The sequence below is a fragment of the Equus przewalskii genome, chromosome 29 (assembly GCF_037783145.1).
Source record: "Equus przewalskii isolate Varuska chromosome 29, EquPr2, whole genome shotgun sequence".
NCBI classification, from domain to species: domain Eukaryota; kingdom Metazoa; phylum Chordata; class Mammalia; order Perissodactyla; family Equidae; genus Equus; species Equus przewalskii.
Genome location: NC_091859.1, coordinates 42,748,312 through 42,773,175, shown reverse-complemented (window position 1 = coordinate 42,773,175; position 24,864 = coordinate 42,748,312). Strand labels below are relative to the sequence as shown.

At 55.9% G+C, this 24,864-nt stretch overlaps 1 protein-coding gene across 4 annotated transcripts; it reads right to left on the bottom strand.

The window, feature by feature from the left end:
• On the bottom strand, positions 1-24,228 carry TTC38 (tetratricopeptide repeat domain 38). Of its 4 annotated transcripts, XM_070599887.1 has the most exons (16): positions 23,897-24,051; positions 22,771-22,848; positions 20,484-20,565; positions 18,864-19,035; positions 17,540-17,713; positions 14,874-14,949; positions 11,624-11,743; positions 9,507-9,566; positions 8,583-8,621; positions 6,978-7,059; positions 4,484-4,649; positions 3,873-4,032; positions 3,544-3,617; positions 1,167-1,265; positions 940-974; positions 1-562 (listed from the first exon to the last, which is right to left on the bottom strand). In XM_070599887.1, the coding sequence occupies exons 1-14, from the start codon at positions 23,927-23,929 to the stop codon at positions 1,172-1,174; spliced, it is 1,410 nt and encodes a 469-aa protein (XP_070455988.1). In that variant the 5' UTR covers positions 23,930-24,051; the 3' UTR covers positions 1-562; positions 940-974; positions 1,167-1,171. The 4 variants fall into 4 exon arrangements, with proteins under 4 accessions (XP_070455988.1, XP_070455987.1, XP_070455986.1 ...); XM_070599886.1 differs by lacking the exon at positions 940-974 and having other exon boundaries at positions 23,897-24,059; XM_070599885.1 differs by having other exon boundaries at positions 1-974; positions 23,897-24,041.
• Between the last annotated feature and the right edge of the window lie 636 nt (positions 24,229-24,864).

Genomic DNA, 24,864 nt, shown 5'->3' with positions numbered 1-24,864 from the left:
AACCAATCAACTAATTTATTTTAATCCCAGGAATCTGCTTAATCGATTTGGAGGCCTCTGCTGCCTCCCAGGAGACCTGCCCCCTCCCTGCCTCGGTGAGTCCCTCCTTCATGTCAGGATGCACTGGAGGAGCCTGAGAAACATCTGTGAGTCGGGATCGCCCATCAGGCAGCACGACCAAGCCGGCGCATTCTACCGACATCTGCAGCTCGCTCACAAGGGATGTCGGGGCCAAGCTGATGCCAGGGGAGCAGGAGGCCAAGGTGTCATTTATAGGACTGGCTCAGATCTTGTTAAAATCACACATCATAGGCTTCGGTTTTGGCCACAGCAGGGTAACCCCTGAGCTCCATGCTCTCACCCAGAAGGTGTACTGGCTCAACGCACGTGCATTTGTATGATTAAAGTCATTGTTGACAGGGAACCAGGCACCCGAGGCCCCTTTATGATTTGCAGTGTAGAATAAAGGATCAACGAGCCCAAATTTGTGCCACCAAAGCCTCCAGGAAGCTCAAAGTCTTCTCTCCAGGGACCGCAGAAGGGCCACTTCTTGTCCTTGTGCCTGCAAGAGCCGTTGGGGGCAAGAGCCGGGGGCCAAGGTCACAGGCAGCAAGGTGGGGTCCCCTCCCCCAGGAAGGACAGGGGCCTGAGGTGAATCTCAGCGGGGCCTCCACTGGCTGTGACCCTGGGCAAGTCCCTATCCGCTGTGGGTACCCTCACCCAAAAGACGGGACAACAGAAGCTGTCTAGAATATGATGAGGAAGACAAAATGAGAGGCTTTATGCCGGGGCAGCCTGGGGGCTATGTGGAAGACTCCTCCCCAGCTGCGCCCGTCCCCACCCCACCCCCACCTCCAACCCTTGAACCACCAGGAGATAGGTGTAAGCGTGCCCTGGGAAAACAGAATTTGCAGGGCACTGGCAACCAGCAGCACCCACCTTGGTTCTGACTGCTTAGAACTGCACCTCGGCCCCTAATAAGGATTAGAAGAAGATTCTGAATCATGTTTAAGATTGATTTTTCCCCCTTCCTGTAACGCTGCTGGTTACAGGGCTTTCTGCTTAAAGCCAGATTCCCCATAAGAGGCCTAGCAAACAGGCTCTAGCTGTTTCTAACCCTACGGAACCAGTGGACAGCTGCTCTGCCCGCTGGGGAGGTGCCAGACCTGGCTCAATGCAGGAGGTGGACGGCAGATGCCTTGCGCATGAGCCGCGCGGTGAGGGGCGAGTTGGGCTTCAAGGCGTCTCGCTCCATCAGAAGGCTCCTGCGGAAACAGAGACAGGGTCTGTGATGGAACCTCCTAGAAGGATGTGGGGGCTCGATGGTCCCTCAGCCCCAAGGCAGGACACAGGGGCTGGGGCTGAGGTGGGCAGAGAGCAACACGCTCCCCTCCCCAGGTTGCTGGAGAGAAGGCACGGCATGATGGCAGAGGGGATCATGGCAGAGGGGACAGGATGGACAAGAGGCCAGAGGCAGGAGGCCTGGCCTTGGGCGGGAACAGGAGAGAAGGTGGTGCGCTGGGCCGGGGCGAGGGGGGCGGGGGGGGGGGGCGCGGAGGCGTGAGTACGAGAAAGTGTGGACTTCAGAGCCCAGCGTTCTCTGAGCAGTAGTGTAACCAGGACATGAGTGTTTGCAGAACATTTTGACAACGTCCCTGTGATGCCTCAAGTGAGAAGAATTTCAGGGTGAGCACATCCCTGTAGCCTCGTCTGCCTCAGGAACTTGGGGCCCATCCTCCAGCCATAGTGAGTGCTGGGATTAGAGGGTAGAGCACATCTATGGGGGACCAGGGGAAGTCCCGCCTGAGATTGTTCGAGAAAGCGAGCGGCGGAAGAGACGGTGTAAGAAAAGCCCAAGTTTAAACAAAGCAAGTTTCATTTAAGGCCAAGACCCCAAACACCTGGCAACAGTGATTCTGTGGGGTAAGGGGCTGGCACTTGAGGTGCAGACACCATGGCAGGGGCCCTGACAGCAGCAGGCTCCCCCTCCACAGTTGGTGTCTGCTCCAGGCTGCCTGGGCGGCCTGTTCCCACCCCCACAAACACTCCCAAGCACAGACCCCCTGCTGCGCAGCACCCCACCCCCAGCATAGACCCCATCCCCCCCACCCCACGCTTGCCCCAGCTCCCCTGCTCAAGCTGTCAGCCCTCGTCTCGGTCCGATCGGCCCCACCTCCCCTGACCCCAGCTGCCACCAGAGGTGCCAACTCTCACCCGCACCACGGCCTGGAGCTCTCCAAGGGGCTCAACCACTAAAGAAACGTGTGTGGCTTTTCATATGGCCATGGAAGGCTGAACAGCGAGAGGCCTATGTCTAAGATGCTTTCGAGTTTTAACCCATTCCAGTGTGTCCATCTGGACTTGGCTGTGACACAGTGTCCACACCAGTTTCATCAGCGCCGTCAACACCCGCACTGCTCACTTTGGAAACACTGTCGGGGCAGCTGGGTCTCGCCCACCGCAGGCTGCCTGTGCCTGCACTTAGACCTGGGGCTTTCCACACAATCCAAAAGCCCAGCAGAGGCCACCCCAGATGGGCAGTGACAGCTTCACCGCGTCTCACAACACCCATTCTGCCCACTGGGCTCCCCTTGGCTCCTCTCTTCCTCCTCTCCCCTTGGTGTTCCAGTGGGAGGCAGGGGACCCACACAAGGAGGGGGGTCACATCTCCCCCCAGGAGCACACGGGCTGGTGCAGGAGCCAGCCAAGAACTCAGCCGCCCCATGTGGGGCGACTGAGTGGGATGTGGGACTACCAAGGCTGCTGGCAATGGCTGGGCTTGGCAGAGTTTTCTTCTTGGGGTGCCCCCATCCCGACATCCCCAATCCTCCAGCCACACCCCTCCAGCCCCTCGTCCTAACCAGACCACCCGCAGCCTGGTGGGATCTGCTAGGTTTCAGGCCTGCCTTCAACTGTCACTTCCATGGGGCACCCTCCGTCTCTGACTCCCTGCCGGCTCAGTGCCCCATCACAGCCTCTCAGAGCAATACGCCCTGCCCTCATGGCAGTTTATGTATGTGTGATTAAGTGCTTAGTGTCAGTTCCCACAGGAGAGGTGAGCTCCACGAAGCCAGGGCCTGGGTCTGCCTGCCCACCACCCGTCCCGGGACCCAGCAGTCAGAGAGGACAACGTGAGCTGAGGCCTGAAGGATCAGTAGGCGTCAGCCAGGTGAAAAAGGAGAAAGGGTGTCCCAGGCAGAGGGCGCAGCACATGCAAAGGCCTAGGGACCTGAAAGAGTAGAATGCGTTTGGGTAACTGTAGCTCAGCATGGCTAGAATAAGGAGTGGGCTGGGGAGGGCAGGAAGGTGGGCCTGGGGGTGGGGGAGCAGGTCCCCTTTGGCCAAGTTGAGCACACTAACAAGGGAGAGCCAAGCCCCTGTAGCCTTGGGTCTTCACAGCCTCAAAGGCGGGAACCACCTCAGGCCAAGGGCAATGAGAGCCTCAAGGCACCCGGGAGGCCCACGAGGAGTCCCCGTGTGAGAGAGCAGCTATGCTCGGAAACCTTCCCCAGGCTAGCTTTGGCACATGAGCAAGGAACTCACCGGGCCACGTTCTTGTGGACGCCAGAGGTGCACTTCAAGGCCGCATGAATCAGTAACTGGTTGAAGATGTCTCTCTGGAAGGTCAGTCAGGCAAGTTAGGCTCCTGTAACGTGGGAGGAGGGCCGGGACGCCCATCTCCACCTCAACCCCACCTTCAACCCACTGCAGGCCAGCCTTCTCTCAAGGACCAATTCCTGGGGGGTGTGAAAGATGAGGATACTCCCACACCATGGGCAACAACCCCGTGGAGAGACTGGGCTGCTGGGGTGTGGGCTCCTGGACCTGGGCTCATGCTCCAGCTGCTGGCAGGGCTTGAGGCCGGGGCTCACCTGGGCATTGCTGCCTCCAATCTGGACAATCCGGTAGCGGATGGGCAGGAGCAGTTCCACAACCCGGTCAGGATTCCCGTTCTGGGCCTCCACCAGGGCCTGGCACAGGGGCAGCCCCACATCGCGGGCCAGGAGGTGCTGACAGTTCTCCCCCGGGGACCTGCCAGCCCAAGAAGGTGCCCTCAGCAGGCTGCCCCCATCACAGCACATCTGTTTCCCCGCCTGACCCAGGCTCCTGAGGGAAGGGGCTGTCTCTTCCTCAGCCCGGTACCCTGGGCACTGTGCCCGACACACAGGAGTTGCCTTGATCAGGTGAGTTGGCAGAGAAGCAGCAGCAGGGGAGGGGAGAGAACAGGGCTCTCAGCTCAGTCGAACTGGGCTGAACTCCTGTTCACTGGTGACGTGGCCTTGGACAGGGCCCCCAACTTCTGGCCTTAGTTTGCTCCTCTGTAAAGTGGGAAGAACTGTGCCGACCGGAGGTGGCACTGACACCAGGAACACATGGCACTCCCACCCTGGCACGCCCTCGGCACCCCATTGCCCTCTCAGCAGAGTGGAGGCAACCCCACCCTGGCAGCAGGGCCTTCCAGGGCCGTGGCCCCTCTGCATACTCAATGACATCCTGCAGGGTGGTCAGCAGCTCCTGCGTGGTCTGGGGGTCCTGAGCGCCCAGGGACGCCATCAGGAAGTGCGCATCGTTGAACAGGAGGATGTGGTCGCGGCTGTGCTTCTTGGTCACAGGCAGGACGTCTTGCCACCGCTCACCCACAGACACCCCTGAGGACATGGGGACAAAACCCATGGGCCTGGCGTGAGGCTCAGGGGCGCGTCCTGCACACGGGCCTCCTGCACCCACACACCTGCAGAGGGCCTTATGACCGTGCTCCAGGTGAGGAGTCCAGGCTGCGAGCAGGGCTGCCAGATGGCATCTGGCCTCGAGCTGAGGACTTTGGGCCTAGTTTATATTAACTCCATGTAATCATAAAAGCAACAGATGCAGAGGGTAGAAAGAAAATTTAAAAAACTATCGAAGTGGGGGCTGGCCCGTGGCTGAGTGGTTAAGTTCCCATGCTCTGCTTTGGCGGCCCAGGGTTTCACCGGTTCGGATCCTCGGCGCGGACATGGCACCGCTCATCAGGCCATGCTGGGGCAGTGTCCCACATGCCACAACTAGAAGGACCCACAACCCAAACAAATATCCAACTATGTACCAGGGGCACTTTGAGGAGAAAAAGGAAAAATAAAAAAAAAATCTAAAAAACTATCGAGGAGTATTAAGCAAAGTCTCTGGCCCCTTTGAAGAATCCCAAAACCACTTTTAAAATTCTGTCCGTGGGGGCCGGCCCCATGGCCGAGTGGTTAAGTTCGTGCACTCTGCTGTGACGGCCCAGGGTTTTGCCGGTTCAAATCCTCGGCGCGGACATGGCACTGCTCATCAGGCCATGCTGAGGCGGCGTCCCACATGCCACAACTAGAAGGACCCACAACTAAAAACATACAGCTATGTACCTGGGGGCTTTGGGGAGAAAAAGGAAAAATAAAATGTTAAAAAAAAAAAATCCTGTCCGTGGTAATCACTGGTACAATACCTGATACATGACAAGTGCTCAATAAAATCTGCCTGATTAATAAGTAAACCCTTCTACCTTTGTGTCTGGATTTCTCAACTCTAGACCGTCCCTGCTTCTGCTCTGCTCTCCAATACCACCTCCCACCTCCTGTCCCTCCCGATTCCTGGAAGTTACCAGATTGTTTCTACTGCTCCTTGTGGGCACCTCCCTAAGGAGAGATGTCGCCCTTGACCTCTATCTCTCAGCCTTCACATTGGACACGGCTCTTGAGTCCCCACTCTGCACAGTGAGGGAACGAGCAGCTTTGTCTTCCCTCTCCCTGGCCCCTGGAACCCCTGCCACCCTTCCCAAGCCTCCCTCGCACACACACGCTGGGGCGGCCCAGCCTTGAGGCCTCGACTTCTCAGACTTCTAGGCAGTGTTCCAGCTCTGCCTCCACAGGCAAAGGGTTAACAGGGTCTCAGGGTCAACAGGACTCAACCCTCCCACCGGCTCCTCCCCTCTCCACTGACTTCTGGACGGTTTTGGCTGGACACGACACAGGCTTCCCGCCAGCCCAGGTTTCAGTTTCCCTGCCTCATGGCCTGAACATCAGTAAGCTGGCTAGAAAGTGAGTAGCCTCTCGCTGATCTCCCGGCCTCTGGCCCCAGCCTCCCTGGCTCAGCAGCCCCCACTGCTCAGAGGACTCTTTCTCTGCGGCAGATCCGGAACCTGTCCGTCTCTGCCCCAGAAGGCTCCCCGCACACCCAGATAAACGCCAGACTCCTCACCCTGCCCTTCCCGCACGGGTGTTCCCCACCCCCCCCACCCCTCAGCCTCCTTCGCTCCATCTAACCACAGTGACCCTCCGGTCACTTGTCCCCATAACAGGCTGCTGGCTTCTGTGTCCTGGGGGTTTCAAACAGGCTGCTCTCTGCATGTAACATCCTTTCCCATCTCTGCAAGACCCTACCCATCTTTCCACGGTTCCCATTCACCCTCCTCAGGAAGCTTCCTAGAAGTAGCTTACCCTGCCCAGGCCGCTTCCCTACATTGTCCTGCGCTTGGCTGGAAACCCTCCGTAGCCCCCAGAGCTGTGGCCAGCCCTGGCCGGGCTCCCTGGAGAGCATGGGGTGACAGTATTGAGAAACCTCTTGCTCTGAAGTGCCAGGGAGTTGAGAAACTCTCACCTGCTTTGTTCTAGGAAAGGAGGTGGCACCCAGAGACAGGTGGCCAGGTGCCACCTGTACCCCACAGGCCTGGTGGGCAGGCCATGGGAATGACAGTTGCCACCCTGGGCACAGAGTCTGAAGCCTGCACACCAAGGAGCCGTGGGAACTGGAAGAAAGGGCAGTGGTGGCCTGGGCCCACTGGCCTCATGCTGGCTGGAAGGCAGCTGCAGAGCTGGTACCCAAGGCCGTGGCCAGGCATGCCGTTGCAAGGCCTGCAGCAGTGACATGGAGTGGCTCACTAACGAGCTCGTGCCTAGCCCTGCGCATTCCCCACATTCTGTGGGAGGAGAGAGGAACCAAAGTGGAGTGCAGAGATTGGCTACCTTCCATCTGCAGCCGGTAGAGCATGGAGCAATTGTCCACTGCATCCAGCATCGTACCGTTGGCCCGCAGGCTGGGGAGGATCTGGAAGACAAGGGCAGGTGGGGGATGAGGGGACCACAGGGATGGCCAGAGTCTGCCTGCCAGGACAGTGTGTGGGGCCTGCACAGAGCCAGCCTCAACAAACAGGAGCCACCACGACTGTCCCCTCCACTTCAGCTATCAGGACCGTTCCCCTCGCCGAGGGCTCAGACTGCTCCAGGTGCCAGAGGGACAGAGGGCAGACCTGAAGGAGGAGCCCACCACACTGCATACTGGGGGGAGCACATGCCAGGCCCTGGCATCTGTCACCTCCCACCCCCAGCCCCGGCCCATGCTGGTGGGAGAATCGACTCGGCCATTCGTGGTTCTAGATTCAGCTGGTCTATATGACATGGCACATAGTTCTCATCACCATTTGTTACCACAAACCGCCGACAATTTGCAGGGCGACTTAAAGGAAATTTTATCGGCTCTTTTCCTCTGCTCTTTAGATTTCCAAATCACGAGCACTTTCCTGATTCTAGGCTTCTAGGATTACACCTGCACTGGGGCGCCTAGGAGCTGCGAGGTAGGCTTTTGTCGTTCTCTTAAAAGCAAACCTGGGGGCCAGCCCGGTGGCACAGTGGTTCAGTTTGCACATTCTGCTTTGGCGGCCTGGGGTTCGCCAGTTCAGATCCCGGGTGGAGACATGGCACCGCTTGGCAAGCCATGCTGTGGTAGGCATCCCACATATAAAGTGGAGGAAGATGGGCACGGATGTTAGCTCAGGGCCAGTCTTCCTCAGCAAAAAGAGGAGAATTGGCAGCAGATGTTAGCTCAGGGCCAATCTTCCTCAAGAAAAAAGAAGCAAACATGGGGCTGGGGGGAGGGGGAGTGAGGAGTTAATGTTTAATGGGCAGAGTTTCAGCTCGGGAAAATGAGAAAGTTCCAGAGGTGGATGGTGGCGATGGATGCACAACAGTGTGAATATACTTAATGCCACCGTGTACACTCAAAAATGGTTAAAATATGTATATTTTTCTACTTTAAAAAAAATTCCTGAGGCCAGCCCCATGGCCGAGTGGTTAAGTTCGCGTGCTCTGCTTTGGTGGCCCAGGGTTTTGCCGGTTCAGATCCTGGGCATGGACATGGCACTGCTCATCAAGCCATGCTGAGGTGGTGTCCCACATGCCACAACTAGAAGGACCCACAACTAACAATATACAACTATGTGCCGGGGGGCTTTGGGGAGAAAAAAGCAGAAAAAAAAAATTCCCACGGGCAGAGAAATTATTTTAAGTAATCTAAAATGATTAGAGAAAGTCCTAGATTTCAGAAATGACCAACTTAGAAGTGTAATTCTACCAATCCCAACAGGGTGGAGAGTCAATGGGATGTCTTCATCCCATTCCGGATTGCAACACCACTTCTGGCAAAAATTAACCCCACGAGGTCTTACACAAGAAGCGTGTTCTTGCTCCAGATGTTGTTTCTGGCTGGGATAGTGCTGATGGGCTCAAAGATTGGTTAGAGACTAAAAGCCAAATTGCTGCAATCAACCAAACGGGGTGCAAACAAGGACTTACATGGTTATCGTAAATGGTCAAGGCGGCCTCATATTCGCCCTGGAAAAAGATCAAGTTCCCACGGTTAACATGTGGAGAAAGTGAAATGTAATACTGAGACATGAACTGAAAATGGCCACGCCAGAGCCCCCCAGTAGGCTGCAGAGGGGGATGGGCCATGTGGCAGTGTGGGTCCTGGGACAGGAGAAGTGGAACCTGCTTCTGCTCTGGGCTCCCCACTCCCCCGGGTAGGAGACAGCAGCCTCTGCTGCTGAGGGAGCAGTTTCTGTTCCACTCTTATTTCTCCGATGAAGTGCTTGAAAACTGCTGTGAGCTTTCTCATGTATTTCTTCTTCTAGTCTTCTCTCTCTCTCTCTATTTTCCTTACTGTACATTCAGCTGTGGTCACTGCTTTCTTCTAGACACTGTGTCACTGCATTCTACATGTCATTATGGGGTCCTCGTCTCCCAAGCATTTCTCTTTGGACATTTAGGGAACTTCTAGATTTTCTCTCTGATACATAGCACTACAAGAAGCACCCTTATAAATGGGACCCAGTGGCAGAATCACTGGGGCCAAGGGTGTCCCCCACACCTTCGCTCCCACTGGGGCAAAGCACTGGGAGGGTCTCGTGGCTCATCCAGATACAGTCTGTGGGGCGGGGGGTCAGCAGTTCACTTCGGCAGCAGACAGACACTCGGTCTAAATCACCTCTACACACTGCACCCAACATACATGATCCCCAAGTGCAGACGGTGAAAAAGATGCCTCCAGTGCTTTAAGGCCTGAAAAGCTACTTGAAAACATTAATGCTCTACTGCATCAGGATGCCCTTTAACGGTGCAAACACAGGACAGGGCTCCACAGGATGTCAGGTACAGCAGAAGGGAGAAAAATACTTTTCTCTGGACATCTTTGCAGGAGAAGACAGCCAGTCATCTTACCTTTTCAATCAGATATAAAGCCCAGTGCCAATAATTATGACAAGCAAGCATATCAGAGTCCTGGGGAAAGAACGAGAGAATTAGAGAAAAATCTGGCAGATGGTGGGGGGAAAAAACAACAGCTGTTGTGTTGTGCCGATGCAGAGCTCCACGTCATTGAGGGACTGGCTCCAAGGCCGGTCTGTGGCACGAGTTTCCATGCCACATGATCACCTTCTGCTCTGAGGGACGGTGGGTGGCAGGCCTGAACTACTGAGGAAACTGAGGTTGGGGCAGGCAGCCACTTGTCAGCCCCAGAGCTAGACAGCAGGAGAACCAGGGCCGACACAGAGGAGGGTGCTCAGCTCCTGAGCCTCATCTTCCTCATATGTGGAGTGGGGAGAAGGAGTAACCAATCTGCTCCACAGCCACAGAGGCCCACTGTGTCCAAACAACAGGGGGCCTCCGATGAAGCGGGAGGGGCAGCAAGCCCAGGGCCGAACTCCTCGCAGGCATGGGCAGAGCCACAGAGTAAGGGGAGGGGGCTGACATCTGGACGGTTCCTGCTGTGACACTTTAGGCCAGCTCTCAACAAGAGGCGATTCTGAAGGAAGACCTGCTCTTGCTCCTAGCTGGCCCGGACAGAATAGTCCAAGCTTAGGAGACCAGACTCATGATCCCTGACAGGCGGCAGCTCCTGGAACCTGAGACAAGCCGCGCCAGCTGAGAGAGGAGGAAACCCCAAAGCTGCCACCTCACAGAGGCCTGATGACCTTCCCCGAACGCTGCTCAGACCGCATGGCTCTGGCCCCCTACAACAGTCGATGGCTCCTTCCTGCTCGAGGGCCAAGTGCACATTGTCCCTGGCACTTGAGGCCTGCCAACTTTGCTCCCTGATTTCTTGCTGACTTGAGCACAGAGAATGTATTCAGCAAACCCTGAGCAAGTGGCCTGGTCCCCCAGCTGTGTCCCTGTCCTGGGAGGGCCCCTCTTCCTTGGCCCACCCACCATGAGCACTAGCCCTTCCTTCTGTGAGGCTACTGCAGACGGTTCCTCCTCTGCCTGGACACCACCTCCTGTCTCCTGGAAGGAGGAACTGACAACCTTCCTCCATGGCTCATGTCCACCTTGCACCTGTGCTTAAGGATGCCAAACTGCCCAGCTCCCCTCTCCCTCACAGGCCACCGTAGGACTTGGTGTCTTTGCTCAAGCTGGTCCTCAGCTGAGATACCCTCCATCTCCCTGTCCTTTACCTGACAAACTCCTAGTAATCCTTTAATACTCAGCTCAGAGGTTGCCTCCTCCAGGAGGCCTTCCCTGACCACTGCCCCTTCATGCCCAATTGGGTTACATGCCTCCTCCAGGTTTCCACGTTCTGGAGAATGCCCCTGGATGGTGTGGCTCATGCACTGCCGGGGGGCTGCTCACTCCACTTAACCAGGCCCTTCAAGGACAGAGAACTCTGAGCTGGACTCTCGGGGGGTCCGAGGGCAGGGCACAGCCTGGGGCAGTGAGTGGAGCCTTGACTGAGCTCTGTGCCGGCAGCCAAATGCCTGGGGCAGGAGGAGGAGGAGGAAAGGGAACCCCAGGCCATGCCATCCACCCCAGGGCTGTCCAGGCAGGCCAGAGGCTGCTGGAGCCACAGCAGGGACAGACGCAGACATCAGAGAACAAGAGGCCGCTGGGAGATGACCCCAGCCAGCCTCGGCTGCTTCATTTTATGCTCGTAGGGCCAACACCGATGAGGACTTGTATGGGGCCAAGGGCAGTCGTCACGAAAGCAGGTGTACAGACAGGAAACTGACACTCAGAACGATCACGTTCTTGTTCCAGGGAGAGCCAGGCCTCAAGCACTCAGTCCCCGTAAACTCACAGGGTCTGGGGAGGGATGTGAATGGAATGTTCCTTTTACAACCAAATGCCTCAGGCCAAGACCAATTCTAGGATGACCTGCAAAATGTTGGCAGGTGTTGGGGAGCCTTGTGGCTCCTATGGGATGCTGTGGCTTGATAGAAATGACTCCAAGCAGAACATGAGTTTCCCCAGAACTAAGCTGCACCCTAAAACTCCTGTCCATAAACCCTCAGCTTCACTTGAGGGGACAGAACTTTCCAGAGATGGATCAACAGGAATCATACCTTCCAGTGGGCTTCTGAGTGCTGCATGAACTCCAGTCCGTCCTTGATCTCTGCTTTCATCTCGTGAATATGGGCAATGGTGTGCACCGACCACGCGTCCCCCGGGTTAATAGATAAAGCCTACACGGGGAGGGGGTGGAAGGCAATCGGGATCATTTGGATCAGGCTGCCTGGGCCGGGCCACACGGAGTCTCCGAGTTATGCAGGGGGACAAGGCTCTGCCTCAAAACAACAACTACCCCAAAGATGAGCCCTGTTTCCTGCATCCCAGCTCGCGACACCAATGAGAGGATGCTTCCAATGAGGGTATCACTGCCCATTTCACAGGTGAGGAAACTGGGGCTCAGGGAGGCTAAGTGACTTGCCAAGGGCCACACAGCTGGACAGTAGCAGGGGCTCACCCCCGTGGCCCCACCCCCATGGCCCCACAGCCTCCTGCATACAGCTGAGTCACCTGCAACGTGCCACCCAGCCTCTCTGGGCCCGTCCCCTCTCCGCCTCATGAGAAGTAATATGCCCTCCTCTCGGGGTTGCCGTGGAGATGAAGTGGACACCATGTACGCAAACATGGCACAGACGGTCAAGTGGTCCAGGGGCTCTTGGCTCCCCTTCCCACCAACACACACGCTACGACCACACCTGGGCTCTGAAACGGCTTGTTCTGACATTATCACTATTAACAGCCACTCCTGTGACCAGTGAGCTTGACAATGACCAGCAAGGCAGGCAGGCCTCATGTGATTCTCGCCCCACAGGGCATTGTTCTTCCATTTGTGTGTTCAGCTCCTGTTTACTGAGTGCCTACTAAGTGCCAGGCAGGAGCAGTAGGCTGAGGCAGTGGTCCTGTGGGCAATCCACATGAGCCCAGGTCCCCCACCCCAGGTCACGGTTTCCCCCGCCCCACTGCCTCACTCCCCCCGGCCTTTCACAAGCAGAGAGTCGGGAAGGCCCACACACCTCTGCCCCTGGCCTGGTGCCTGCTGCCAGGTCTGTGCTGACAGGCGGGCCCCAGCAAGCCTGCTGCCCTGCTCCCACCCACTGCTTGCACAGGCCCTGCCGGGTCCACATGGGGACTGTAAGAAAGAGCAGGTCTGTAGGGACAATGGGCACCCCGGGGTGGAGCCCTCAGGACCAGGACACTTTGGGCGACCACAGGGTCACAGCTAAGCAGGTTGGGGTGCCGGGCCCCCGTGAAAGGACCCACCAAGCGAGCTGCTGTCACGCATGGCAGAGGCTCAGGGCAGAGGAGTGGCTCTCACCCCTCTGCCAAGATTAAGGCTCCACCCTCTCTGAGGAATTCTTGACTACCTTCCTCTCCTGCTTAGGGCCTTCCCACGGTCCCCTGGGACAGAGTCCAAACTTCCTCCCAGGTCTACAAGGCCCAGCACGATCGGGCCCTGCTGCCCCCACAGCCTCTGCTCTCAGTGCCCGTGCTGCCCACCTACGCTCTCAGCCTTGGCCCCCCAAGCACTCCGAGACCCATGCTCTGAGCTCCGCGGCCATGATGCTGCCTCTGTGCTTCTCTTGCTAACCACCCTTTGCCCTTCCTGCTCCTTGTCGGCTCAGCTTCTAGACACGTGGCACACTTGTCACCACCGTGAGGCCTCTCCAGACTCCAGCAGAGCCTGAGGCAGCCCATCCTCGCTCTCCTAGAAGCCTGGAGGGTCACTGTCACAGCCTGGCCTTGCCCAGTGATTGCCTGCAGTGTGTTGATGTTGGTGTCAGAGTGTGGGCACTTACAGGAGAGGGGAGAGCAGGAGAAAGAGGCGTGAGGGGAGCAGCGAGGGGGCTCCATCCCACCACCCGCTCTGGCAGGATGTGAGCCTACACCTTTTGGCCGTCCTCTGGCTCCTTGAACCACCCTGCCAGCATCTTAGATGGATGCTACCTAATGAGAGGGCCCAGCTGCCATGGTCTCCAGGCCACCTTCCTGTGCTGACCCCCTAGATGGTGGCACCTGGTCACCCAGGCCATGGAGCCAAGAGCACCATGAAGTCACCCCAGGCCCTGACTCAGCCTAAAGCACAGAACCATCACCCTGCACTCAAGTCTGGGCTCCATTTCTGTAAACGGAGCAGTCTTCAGAGACCCCCAAGGCTCCGTGGGCCCCTGGAGGGTGCTGCCTATCTCCTGAGGAAGGAGTGCTGGGGGCCAACCAGGCAAGTGTGGGGGCATGAGCCTGGCTGGGGTGCTAGGAAGCTGGGTCTGGTTCAGGCAGCTTAAAGGACAGTGGTCCGGTCAGGCGTCCGGGGCGAGCATCCGGCTCTGCCTTCTCTGAGCTGCGTGGCCTTGGGCAGGCTCTGGCCTTGGCCTCTCTGAGCCTCGGCCCCTCGTCTGGGCAACGAGGGGATTAATGCCTTGTGGCAAAGGGGCTGAGCAGACAAGAGCGGGTGTATAAACAGTGCTAGTACTGAGCCAGGCACAGGAGTAGCTATCGCCCCCGTGTGTGTGATGGCCCCTCCCTAGGCCTCAGTTTCTGCTCCTGTGAGAAGAGGAACTGGGGAGAAGGACTTGGAGAGCCAGAGACGCTGTGGTGGCCAGTGACAGAGGATGCCTTGAGCCCCTGCCCAACTTGCCGCTTGGCCCTGGGCTGGCGCGTGAGGGGCATCCCGCGTGCGCTGCACCAGCCAGCCCACCACATCAAGCTTGGAGGGAGGGGCTTGGACAGCGGGAAGCGCTTAGCAAACCCCATGCTGCTCTGCACCCTTCACCACTGTTCCCTCTGATGGGGATGGGGTGGGGGCCAGCAGGACCCCAACCCCCAGGTCAGGGCCCTCTGGGAAGCAGCCTTCGTTTGGCATCATTGCTAAGCTCTCTGAAGTTTGGTGACACTCAGAAATGCGAGGGTCAAGGCAGGAGAACCAATGTTTACATACGCTCCCTGCCCACAAAGTTCAGATTCTGGCGGCACAAAGCGCGGGCTCTGGAGACAGACAGAGCTGGGGAGCCCAGAGCCGCCATGCCGCGGGACCCTGAGGGAGCAAGGCGAGCGTGACCTCCCTGAGCCTCGTTCATCTTCCGCCCTGTGGGGGTGGTTTGCTGAGTAATAATGTGGCTCAGAGGATGGAGTGGGGTACAGGTGACAGGCGGCAGCTGCTCTCTGCTAACATGAGCCGTCCCCAGTATCTCCAAGGAAACAAGGCCCAGAGTGGGGGCCTTGCCGGGGTCACCAGTGAGTGGTGGCCCTCATGTGCTCCGTCCCACCTGACACCACTCCCTGAGGGTCAGCACCTTGGGAAGGGCCACTTACCTCTTTGGCAAGCTTTTCCGCCTGATCATAGAAGTTGGTTTCCATCAATCCAAAAGAATAGATGCCTTTTACGTAGCTAAAAACAGAAAAAAAAAAATCTCTAAAAAAAGTGGACTAGGACTGATCAACCCTCAACCTGACCCATATGGGTCGAATTGTGTCTCCCATAATGATAGGTTTGAACACTGGCCCTAATTTGGAATTAGGGTCTTTGAAGACGTAATCAAGTTAAAGGAGGTCATACTGGATGTAGGGTGGGCCCTAAATCCAATGACTGGGGTCTTTATAAGAAAAAAGTGAGGGAGATTTGGACACAGAAACACAGACACACACACAAAGGACATACGGCCACGTTAGGACGGAGGCAGGGACCAGAGTGATGCAGCTGCAAGCCAAGGAATGCCAGGATTGCTGGCAACAGCCAGAAGCTAAGGAGAGGCAAGAAGGCCCTTCCCCTGGAGTGTGCAGAGGAGCGCAGCCCTGCTGATGCCTTGACTTCTGACTTGTGGCCTCCAGAACTGGGAGAGAACACATTTCTGTTGTTTTAAGCCAGCCAATTTACGGCACTTTGTTCCAGCAGCCCCAGGACACTGATACACTGCCCAGCCAGGCGCTGGCCCTGAGCCAGGCACCATACCGAGCGCTGTTGCCCAGAGATTCAATGCCTCTTGCTGCTGAGGAGTGGTGTGACTTTCCTCATCTGCACAACCGTCCAAGCCCCGAACCGCAAACCCCATCTCCATAGCAGGCCCCCTCCGTGATCCGCATCCACCTCCTAAGACATCAACGCAGGTCTCCACTGACGAGCCCAAGGGCCCTCGCCCTCCTGTCTGCCTCGTGATGCCCACCTGGAGGCACGGCCCAGGACACCTCCCCGGAAGCCCTGGTGACCACGGGCTGTCAGTGGCTTCTGCTCCGCCAGGCAGCACTCACTGGGTAGCCCCTCCCCAGACCCCAGCTCCTTGAAGCCGGGACACTGTCTGTCCGACCAGCCCCAGCCCAGGACATGCTTGAAAGCACTTCACTGAATAAATGCATACTCCCACTTCTGATCTGTAACCCTTGGACCTGAGTGCCCAGGGCGGTCACCCGTGAAAGAGGCATTCTTTCCTGTTGTTTTGTGGCATTGCACAGAAAGAAGCAAGATAGAGCGATGCAGTTTCCATCTGAGGTTCAGACGCTATCTTTACTACCACGCACAGAGACAAAGCCTAGCTTTTACTATTCATGGACTTATTCCTAGAAGCAATGTTCTAGAACACTAGCTTCCAGGAGCCGGCCTGGTAGCACAGCGGTTAAGTGCGCACATTCCGCTTCAGCAGCCAGGGGTTCGCTGGTTCGGATCCCGGGTGCGGACGTGGCACTGCTTGGCAAGCCATGTTGTGGTAGGCGTCCCACATATAAAGTGGAGGAAGATGGGCATGGATGTTAGCTCAGGGCCAGTCTTCCTCAGCAAAAAGAGGAGGATTGGCAGCAGTTAGCTCAGGGCTAATCTTCCTCAAAAAAAAAAAAAAAAAAAGAACACTAGCTTCCAGACTTTTCTTTTCTTGTAAATCAGTTATTGAGTTCTTATTGGGGTCACTTAATCCTCAATGTTTAAACAGGTGTTGAATGCTTATGATATATCAGGTACAATCAGGGTCTTATGATGGTTGATGTGTCAGTTTGGCTGGGCCACAGTGCCCAGCTGTTAGGTGTTGATGGGATTAACATTTAAATCAGCAGACTTTGAAGAAAGCAGATTATCCTCCATAATGTGGGTGGGCCTCATCCAATCAGTTGAAGGCTTAAGAGAAAGCCCCAGAGGAGGAAGGAATTCTGCCTCCAGATTGGGACATAGAAATCCTGCCTCACTTTGCAGACTGCCTGCCTATCTTTTGGATTTTGGACTTGCTTGTCCCCACAATCCAAGAGCCAACTCCTTAAAATCAATCTCTTTCTCTCTCTCTCTATGTAAATAATGTACATATAGATATACACACCCCATCGCCTCTGTTTCTCTGGAGAACCCTGACTCATAAACTCTGCAATCTATTAATCCATTTGACCTTCACAACAACCCTATGATCGAGATGCAGTGGAGGTGATCACGTGCAGTAGTCACTAGGGCTGTTCACAGAATCCGGGCCTCCTTCTCCTCCCAAGCACACAGCAGGACTGCACATCCTGGCTTCCTGTGGGGGGTGACTGGCTGGTTCTGAACAATGACTTGGGAGCAGCAGGGTACCCCTTTCACCCTGAGCACTTAATTGCCATTGCGAGTCCCTCAGGAGAGCTCTCTTCCCTGGACTGGTATGTCCAGAGAGCAGCTGCTTCATCAGCTGGGATCCTGGAGGGAGACAGTGACAGGGACACAGACCCCCCGGCCCTCCTAGGATGAACACGTAGTATGGGTGAGAGAGAATTCTTTAGAGAATAAGATCTAGTGGACATTTGTTACTGCAGCAGAAACTATCCTGCCTGACTGATGCAGCGTGGTACAGCCTCATTCACGGGATGGGATGAAGACTGGTGAAGACAATGAAGCCTTTTCATTTTAAAGCACTAGGAAAATCGCAACAGTAGTCTCACTATTTTTAAGCCAGGGCCAGGAGAGTTGCCATGTTTTTAGGGCAGAGAAGAGAGACTAAGAAACAGAAACGATGTGATTTCCAAATGGCACATACCTGCTAAGGGGGATGTTGGGTGTCCAGAATGGGTAAACTCGAGCCACAGAATCTCGCATCTGCTCCTGGTGGCCCAGGTAAAAATAGGTATCGTGGGAAAACTTCAGGGCCAACATGTCTGTTGGGTGGTCCCGGAGAATCTGTTCCCACAGCTCAGAGGCTTTCGGAAAGTTCCTGGAAGTGAAGAGAGGTTTCTCAGGAACACTGAACACACAGTTCACACGCATGGGGAGTGCAAAAGGCATTGTTTCCTGCCAGTGTCACAGTCTGCACTGAATTGGTTAAAATATATATATATAAGTTTCTATGTTAGGTTGTGGCTCAGGAAATTAAAAACCCGGGGCGGGGGGGGCGGGGGGGGTGGGGATTTTATTGTCTAATTCAGGCAAAAAAAAAACCTGGTTTAACAAGTTGCCAAGACAATTTCACCCAAGACTATAAACCAGCTGGAGGAAGTCTCCCAGGTGGAATTCTAGCCCTGTGCTGGCGTCAGACCTAACTCACCAGGAAGACGTGGGCACAACTTTGTCACTGCTTCAGAACCCCTATGGGATCAGCTCAGGTCACCTAGCTCTGCGGGGCACCTCCCTGGGCTGAGCAGACACAGGGACTTCCCGGGGACGGGCTCCAGGATCAGAATGTCCACACACAGGGGGACAGCCGTGGGAACTGCAAGGTAGGGGACAATCTAAAAGGCCATGAGAAGATGCTCACAAGGGTGTATCAGGGTAAGAAGCCTAAGGGTGAGGTTGTCTTCTCTCTTCTGTCCTCTTAGGTGAGGAAGATTAGCCCTGAGCTAACATCTGTTGCCAATCTTCCTCTTTTTCTTTTTTTCCCCTCCCCAAAGCCCCAGTACATAGTTGTATATCCCAGTTGTAAGTCATTCTAGTTCTTTTATGTGGGACACCACCACAGCGTGGCTTGACGAGGAGTGTGTAGGTCCTCACCCCGGATCCGAACAGGTGAACCCCAGGCCACCAAGGCTGAGCACGCAAACTTAACCACTTGGCCATGGGGCTGGCCCCTTCTTCTACCTTTTATATATTTCTGTAACGTGGTTTATTATTTTTGTAATGAAAATAATAACTAACTAACTTAATGAAACAAAATAAGTTGTTTTGAACACTATACTGGGAATCTTAGTGAACTACTTCCTCATTCGGCAGTCAGTGGAGGACAGAGCAGCAGGCAGGATTCGTCAGGGGGGCACTGGAGGCAAGGTAAGAATCACCCCAAAGGCCCCTTCCCCTGGGCATTGAGGCAACCTGGGCATCTCCTGGCATGGCTTTGGAGTCCCAGCCCCTGGCCCAGGGAGGCCCCTTACCCCTTGGCAAAGGTCTCTACTGCAGATACGTGCAGCTGCTCCCTCTGTGTCAGAGGCTGTGTTTTGGCAATCTCCACCATGGTCTTCACAGCCAGGTCCAGCTCTTTGTCCAGCCTCACGGAGCTTCCGGTGCCAACCAGCAAGAGGCCATTAGAGATGGCATGGCCCATGGCTGGTGAAAGGTTGGAAAACAGATGGTGATTCAGAGGGCCGGGCCCAGCCCAGCCCAGCCCAGCCCAGTCCAACCCTGTGTATGAAGCACCCCACTTCTCAGGAGGAACAAGCCAGGAGGCAGGTAGGCTGTGCACTGTGTCCCCGTGTGCAGTCGGGAACTCAGCCTGGGCCCTCACCAGGCACGTGGAGGAGCAGCAGCCCTAAGAGCCTCCCGCACCCCCACAAATGCTTTTCTAACAAGGGCATTCTGGTGAGTGCCAATGTCTGGAGCATCTTCTCCCTTCATTGGGTGAACTGTTAGGGGCTGCCTGTGGGTCCTCGTGCGCGCCCCCCGCCCGGCTTCCCTCATCAGCTGATATTGTTACTACAACCAGTACAGGCCTCCAGGGGCCACTCAGTCGATGGGTCTGAGAGGCTGGTCCCTGGAGCACAGAAGCCATGATCCTATCTTGGGGGCTCTCATGTGCTGAGAGCTTGGTGGGTGTTGTGGGCTGGTGTTAGGCGAGGGGCCTGTGGCCCTTGTAGCAGCCTTGCTGGCAGGCATGCAGGCCTCCAGGTCCTACCTACACTTCCAGCCCCGCTCTGACAGAGAAAGGGCATCCACTGGTGTTTTGAATTCAGCTGCTGGCCCAGGCCTGGAACCACCTATGTGGCCCCTGCTTCTTCTAGTTTGTTCAGAGAGCCTGAGCCTACCCCTGGCTACCAGCTCCCCCATAGGCTGGAATCAGCTTCTTTCTTCCCCATTCTGTGGCCCCTGTCCTCAGCAGGACCTGGCCACAGTGGGACGGGATGTGCAGGAGGCAGCGGGGCGGTTCCTGCTGCTCTGCCCTCCCCTCCTTAGTGCTTCTCCCAGGCCTAGAACCTCACTCCACACTGGGGTCACCCTCCTGGGGTTCCAGAATGCACTCGGATGACCTCCCCATGCCTCTTGTGAACACGGCTTGCCTATGACACCAGCCTCTGTCACTGGGTCGGCCCTCCCTGCCCCAGGGCCCTGGGTGAGGTCTCACCAGCACCCCGAAGGGCTGCAGTAGCCACCTCTTGTGTCCACGGCGAGTCTGAGCTCTGGATTCAGACAGCCTTATCTGATCCCAGCCCCACAACTACTAGCTGAGTGCCTTTGGGTACCTTTCTTACTTTTTCTGAACCTCAGTTTCCTCAACTGAGAAATGGGGTCAGGGTCTTCCTTGCAGAACTGGTATAACATTAGGGGAAAAGTTTGAAAGATGCCCTCTCTAGAACCTGACATCTCTATGAGAGCAGCTGTTATTCTAAGCCCACCGGTGGCTGTCATCTTCCTTTCCTCCCTCTGTGCAAATGCCAGCCTGGCTGCTGTTACCAGGCCTGCCCCCACCCCCCCAAGCCAGCTGAGTCCCACAGTCAGGGAACCAGAGAGGGGCTGGACCAGGGAAATGAGCTCCTCATCCCAAGGAAAACAGCACTCACCGAAGGTCGGATCTGCTGCTTTGAGCTTTGACAGGCAGCCCTCAATGCCACCAAGACTCTTGTCATTGGTCCATTTTACATACTGAAATAAAAAAGGTAAAACCAAGCTGTCCCCGTGGAGTCCTTAGTTCATGTTAATGAAGGCATGTATCTAAATGTAGAATTTTTTGCTTTCTAGATCAGTATCTCCTGGACTCTGACTCAAAGAAACCATAACTGGCTGATCTCAGACAACGAGACTGAACAGGCCTAACTTAGTGCACACCTTCTAGCGGGGAGGCTGCCACTTTCAAAAAAGAAACATCTCAAGGGAGATTCTTCCTGACACATGACCTGCCCACAACATCAGCTTCTTCAGCCCTGAGAGGGGGCCTTGACGTCGGGTACCACGATGGAATCTTCCTCCTTCTTGTTCATTCTTTCCAAGAAGAACCCAAGGAAACATTCATTATAGAAAGTTAAGAAGGGACGTGGAGGCCAAAAGATAAAACTTACCTTTAAACTCATATCATTACCACTTTCGACAATTTGGTGTATTTGTTTCTAGTCTTTTTTTTAAAAAAATGCCTATTTTTTAAAACCCTAAAACCACAATAATGCATTAGATTTTAGAACGTGCCCTGGCAGATGTCCAACCTACATCTACACAGAATTAGCACATGTATTTTAACAAGACACGGGGAGCTGGCGTAGACCCAAAGAACCCATGCTCTAACACAGGATAGCCCAGAGACATGGGTACACGGGATGCACAGGCGGCGGGTGGGGGTGGGGCTGTTGCCACTGCATTGAGAACCTGCTGCATAACAAATCCATGCTCTACAGAGGCCCAAAGGTGCAGGAAGAGCATAAACAGAGCCCAAAGCACACAGTGGAGTCCCTTGGCAAGCTAATGGCATCTGGCCAGTTGTTTCTGATATGGTCCTTATGTTTCTAGAAGCTTCCTTGGTCCTTATATTGTGTGGATGGAGTCAGTAGGCAGCAGTGTCACCGGTCACGATAAAGACCAGCTGTAGGTTTCCACCTGTGTACGCAGACCCGGGCACATCCTGCTCCTCCTCTAACTCACTGCATGAGTCAGCTCAGTGCTCTGGGCCTCAGTTTCCCCACTTGTCGAACAAAGTAGTTGGACCTTACCTCTGAGACTGCTCTAAAACTATAGGCTCCTTCATCGGTGTTAGAAATGACTAGTGATATGGTAGAAGGTCTTGGAACAGTCATCGGTGAGAGCAGTATATTCACACATCAGCCCAGGACAGGGTCCCAGGCCCTACATGGAGGAGCCCCACATCAAACTCTCAGCAGGCCAGAGCGGGGCATCTGTGGAGGGCTTAGCACCCTCACAGACCATCCGCAGTGGCCAGCCTGCTGCCATCAGCCTGCCCCACGGGGAGTGCTCAGCTGTGCCATGGGCTGGCAGAGATGTTTCCAACACATTCCTGTGTCCTGTGGCTCAGACCACAGAGATCCCATTGCAGTCTATTGCTAAAGTCACTGTGCAATTTAAAAAGCATCTGCTACTTTCCAAGCCATTGGCTGTGGGGCTTTGGCGTGGCCTGAACCGTTGGTCCTGCACCAGGATGCTTCAAAGTATTATGAAAAACGTTTGGGTCCCCATGAAGCCCTACCATGCCATTTATCAGGAGATTTGGGTAAGAATGGGGTTGGTGGGCTTAACGGTTTATAAAATCAGGAGTGCTGATAAAGATGGAAAGCTTGGAAAGCTTCAAATCCTGCGCCTGCTCAGTCATTATTAGCCAGCTTTACTTGGAGAGGTCATCAGATGACACAACAATCTGGATGTACAAAATTAAAAATTAAGCAAGCGATGTTAGATGGGAGTGCAGAGCATCACACACGCTTGTGTAAGTATTGTTTACCTCGTGGTATGAATAAATGTAGCTATAAGATGCACCAAAAGGCCGGCCTGGTGGCGCAGCAGTTAAGTTTGCACGGTCCGCTTCTCAGCGGCCTGGGGTTCACCGGTTCGGATCCGGGGTGCAGACATGGCACCGCTTGGCACACCATGCTGTGGTAGGTGTCCCACATATAAAGTAGAGGAAGATGGGCACGGATGTTAGCTTAGGGCCAGGCTTCCTCAACAAAAAGAGGAGGATTGGCAGTAGTTAGCTCAGGGCTAATCTTCCACACACAAAAAAAAAAAAAAAAAAAAAAGATGCACCAAAAAATTTAAAAATGAAAAACATTAATTAAAAGCATTCACCAATTTAAAAAGCCTCAGCATGGACCTTTATAGGAGGGCCATGGCTCCTCTCAATGGGCATACCTGGGTCAGGACGGCATCGAACAGCCTGCAGGCCTCGTTGCTCGAGGTTGATAGCGAGAGCCCGGCATCATTCCACGCCTACACACGGCCAGAGAGGAATATCAGGGCCTTATTTCATGCAGCCCTCAGAACAGAAACACACCCCAACTCCAACCCCCAAACATGCACCGAAGATCCCGGACTGCCTAGCATCGTGCAGGTATGGGTTTCTGTAAGGCCCAACCTTGTGGGGCAGGCATGGACTCCTGGATTTCATAGAGGGTGCAGATCAGAGAGGGGAGCCCTGGGTAGGACAGATCTGGATGCAAATCCCAGTGGCCTCTAAATAGCTGTGTGCCCTCAGGCAAGACCTGCCCTCAGACCTTTGGCTGGGCCCTCTTTAAAATGGGGTTGGGAGATGTATGGGGTGACTGTGAAGTGTCCAGCCGGGGTGCAGACACTCAGTAAATGGGAGTCCCTGATCAGGCTGAGGGCACGTCTGGGAGGGCAGAACAGGGGTCTAGCGCAAGGGTGGGGAGAGTGGTCTTTCCACCTGGCTGCCACTATCTGCCAACCCTCGAAACAATTCCTGTCATTTCTCCACTTTATCAGACAATTGAGACCTTCAGGTCTGTCAGTGGAAACGTGGAGATTGTCAGAGCTGTGCACTGGAGAGTGCCCTGAGTCCCGCCAGAGGCACACAGTCCCATGACTCCTCTGGACGGGGAAACGCCCTCTCACCAGCACAGCGGGTCGCCCCTCGGGTTGAGTACTGCGTGGCTGCGGGCAAGTCCCCGCGCCCCTCCGAATTCCACTTTCCTTATCTGCAAAATGGACCCAGTGTCCCTGCCCTGGCGGATCCCGAAGGAGACACTAACGCCCGGCGTCCCTGCTGTGCCATGCCGTGTGGTTTAGGCCTTCTAGGAGGTCCCGGGATCTCGAGGGCACCCCCGACCCTCGCCCCTGGTTTCCCTGGGTTGGGGCCCCGCAGGAAGGTGCTCTGGTCCCTGGCGTACGCCCAGGACACACGCCCCCCGCCTCTCGGGGGCCGGCCCCCGCCTGACCCCGGGTCGCGCGCAGGTAGTACCCTGCCCCGCCCGGCGCCGAGCCACCCCCGGGGTTGCGGGGCCGGGGTCGCCTCCGGTACCTGGCAGTCGCGCAGAGACGCCGCAGTGGCCATGGCGCGCGGTCGGTGTCCGGGCGCTAGCTCCGCGTGCCGCCGCGGCCTTCCGGGGTTGGAGCAGCGCTGGGCCGGGCGCGGCGGGGCGGGGCGGCGGCCGGGCTCTCCAGCTCGCTCACTGGTCGGCTTCGGACACTCCCACCCCGCCCGGCAAAGTCGCGCTGGCGGCGCCCAGGCCAAGCGTCAGGCGCCAGTCCGCCCTGGAGGAGCGGGGAGGGGCGAGGTGCGATTTGAGGGCGTCCACGGGCTCCCCTCCTCCGGGGCTGAGGGCACCTGGGCGTGCTCGAGGGGGGCGCGCTTCGGTGTGAGCCCCCGTGTACGCGCCTGCCTGTCCCATCAGACCGGGAGCCGGGGCGGCAGAGCCCGAGGGCGGGCCTGGGGATGCGCTCACCGCCCTCCAGCCCGGTCTTGCCTTCAATTCCCCCATCTGCTAGGGCGCTCCTCCCTGCCGGGGACCCTCTTGGGGAGGCGACTGCAGTCATCAGAGTCCCTTGCGAGGCAGGGGAGCCCTGGGACAGCGGTCACTTTCAAGGTCTTTGTAGTCCAGCTCAGAAGCTGTGCGCTCGCACATTAAAGAGGTCATTTTTGGCGGACATTCCATGCGACTGGCCCTACTGTGTTAGCCCACCGGTGCCCTGGGCCCCACCCCCTCTCCCTCTCACGGACTCGTAGCGGGCATGTTACCGCCCTTTCCTGCAGTGTCAGCTACTTCACCTGCTGTCAGCCACAGACTTCCAGCCTCGACTGCTCTCTGCCAGTCTAACCCCTCCTGCCACCTACCCGAGAGTGCCGGGGTCAAGCGAGTAGTTCAAGTGCGGTCCTTCCTTATTAAAATGTTGATATTGTGTTCATCACGGGGTTTTGCATTAATTTTGATTTTCAAAAATTTTCTATTAAAATATTATTTGTCTTATTGATGCGGGGTCGGTGAGCCG